Source organism: Setaria viridis, chromosome 8, assembly GCF_005286985.2.
Source record: "Setaria viridis chromosome 8, Setaria_viridis_v4.0, whole genome shotgun sequence".
NCBI classification, from domain to species: domain Eukaryota; kingdom Viridiplantae; phylum Streptophyta; class Magnoliopsida; order Poales; family Poaceae; genus Setaria; species Setaria viridis.
Window position 1 is genome coordinate 545227 of NC_048270.2, and position 2536 is coordinate 547762.

Genomic DNA, 2536 nt, shown 5'->3' on the forward strand with positions numbered 1-2536 from the left:
GAATCCCAGTGCTGTGGAAATAATGTGATTGATGGATTAGTTTTTTTCTATTAATTTTTAATCAATTGAAGAGGGTGAGGCTGGAGTGTAGTAGGCACACTGCACGCGGGCCTAGCCACAACTCACAAGTTGCTTTTAAGAGCTCATGACCTACCTGCATATATGAACTTGATAAAATCTTACATGTATGGGCCCATTTACTAACCAGCAAAGAACTTAGGTGTCCATATATCGATAAACTAGCTAAGGTTTTTAATTAAAAGGGGGCTTAATCTTTGTGTGCATGCAAGCTGATGACCTGTACAACAACTCTGTGCTAGTAAAATTCCTATGTGTATTTCTATTACAGATGTAGCAGTCCAGTGCACTTCATCTATGGAGAGACAGAATCATTACAGGTCAAAAACAATTGTCCATTTTTTTTCTAAAAGAAAATTACAAGACCTTTTGTTGGAACCTAGCTATCATCCAACTTTTGGGTCCTGGCAACCGCTATTTGGCTCCTACACGGCAGAACAAAATGCCCCGAGTACGTGGAGTACATGCAAAAGTCTAGCTTTAAGTTTCACACAGTATCCAACAGTAGCAAACTGTTCCTCTAGGTAATCCTTGCTTTAAATTGGAAGTGGGCCTGGGTCAACTTCTCTATTCATGTGGTGTCCTTGACAGAAAGGGAAAGCATGCACGCACACATAGCTGCCTGAGTGAAAAGAGATCATCAGCGAGAACAAGGTAGTTTGGCTGCTAGTAAGTTAGTTAGATGATAGCAAGTGAAAAGGAGGTCACTCACATTCACCTCTTGTCCTATATATAACCGGCCGGCACACGCTTCATAACCTTCATGGGACAACAGTAGGGTACTACTAGCTGCCACCACAACTACTGCTACACTGCAGGCAGCCACCGGCCGCCGGAGACGATGGGGAGGCCGCCGTGCTGCGACAAGGTTGGGATCAAGAAGGGGCCATGGACGCCGGAGGAGGACATCATCCTGGTGTCCTACATCCAGGAGCACGGCCCGGGCAACTGGCGTTCCGTGCCCATCAACACCGGCCTGATGCGCTGCAGCAAGAGCTGCCGCCTCCGCTGGACCAACTACCTCCGCCCCGGAATCCGCCGAGGCAACTTCACCCCGCATGAGGAAGGCATCATCGTCCACCTCCAGTCCTTGCTAGGCAACAGGTACGTGCATCCTGGCTGCAATAGAATTCTTCCTCTCTTCACCTAGCAACATGGCAGTATGGAAATGGTGATTAGCCTTGTGATGTGCAGATGGGCGGCCATAGCTTCTTACCTCCCTCAGAGGACCGATAATGACATCAAGAACTACTGGAACACCCACCTCAAGAAGAAGCTCAAGAAGCACCAAGCCATCGGCGCGATCTTCGCGCCACCTCCCCCCTCTGAATCTTCTTCCATCGTACCTACCACCGCCGGCGCCAGCCATCATGTCGATCTCCATCATGACATAATCGGCAGCAAGGACTACAACTACGCGCGTCCAGCAGCCTGCAGCAACCCGGACGAGGTCACCCAGCTCATCGCCCGGCGCTCGCCGTTCGCCGCCACCGACGGTGACAGCTCCTCCTCGTCGTACGCCTCCAGCATGGACAACATATCCAAGCTGCTCAACGGATTCATGAAGAGTTCCCCACCACCGCAGAACGACGCCACTGCCGACATCAAGCCCTCTGCCACCGACATCAACCCTTTGCTGTCGTTCAACCACATGTCGGGCGGCAGTAATACGCTGCCACCATTCAGCGACATGCTGCCGTCGCCACCGCCGCCGCAGCAGCCGGCGTTGACGATGGGACACCGCGGTTACGACGACGAGCCCAAGCAGCAACACCACCAGCAGGGGCCGCTGTCTCCGATCGAGAAGTGGCTGTTCGAAGAGGCCGCCGAGCAGGTCGTCGACCTCATGGATCTGTCCGACGCCTGCTGCTCAGTTCCAATGATGTTCTAGAAGATCAAACAAAGAAGACAAATACACGTCAGTTAGATAGGTTAATTTTTATTGGTTCAGATTACTTTCAGTAGGAGACTTAAAGTTATACTATATGTTGCAAATATTGTATCCATGCATGAGAAAAGAACAATACATACATAGTAGTCAAACTCCGTGTGAGGCACGGTCATCTAGTTAGTGACACGTTACTTGTGGTAGATTTGACACTGCCAATCAAAAGTCAGAAGAATAAGAGACAGCAACAGGAATAAGCAAGGATGACCAAATGACATGCAAGCATGTCAGCATGATGTAATTAACTACATGGTTCATATTAATTTGTTATATATATATTTATACATATATTTCTTTTATACATATTGAGGTACACTTAGATCAGTTTGTTGAACTCTTGGTTTCTATTTGTCCATCAATAGAGAATTAGAATTATCCCGTTGTTTTTAAAAACATGTGAATAGACTTAATATATGGGACAGTGAAATATTTCCTATGTCTAGCAAGCAAGCCAAGCATGGACATTTGCATTGGTCAGTCCTGAAATATGAAATGCAGAATGGCAGTACT

At 47.8% G+C, this 2536-nt stretch overlaps 1 protein-coding gene across 2 annotated transcripts; it reads left to right on the plus strand.

The window, feature by feature from the left end:
* The first annotated feature begins 764 nt into the window (after positions 1 to 764).
* LOC117866828 (MYB transcription factor 69) lies at positions 765 to 2325 on the plus strand. Of its 2 annotated transcripts, none has more exons than XM_034751113.2 (2): positions 765 to 1182; positions 1258 to 2325. In XM_034751113.2, the coding sequence occupies exons 1-2, from the start codon at positions 920 to 922 to the stop codon at positions 1967 to 1969; spliced, it is 975 nt and encodes a 324-aa protein (XP_034607004.1). In that variant the 5' UTR covers positions 765 to 919; the 3' UTR covers positions 1970 to 2325. The 2 variants fall into 2 exon arrangements, with proteins under 2 accessions (XP_034607004.1, XP_034607005.1); XM_034751114.2 differs by having other exon boundaries at positions 777 to 1182; positions 1273 to 2325.
* Positions 2326 to 2536: the final 211 nt, after the last annotated feature.

What these genes read in the sequence shown, in the direction of transcription:
- LOC117866828 (XM_034751113.2), top strand. Translation starts at nt 920, where the DNA reads ATGGGGAGGCCGCCGTGCTGCGACAAGGTTGGGATCAAGAAGGGGCCA. An exon ending in CAGTCCTTGCTAGGCAACAG is followed by an intron (nt 1,183 to 1,257) that starts GTACGTGCATCC and finishes AATGGTGATTAG; the next exon opens with CCTTGTGATGTGCAGATGGG.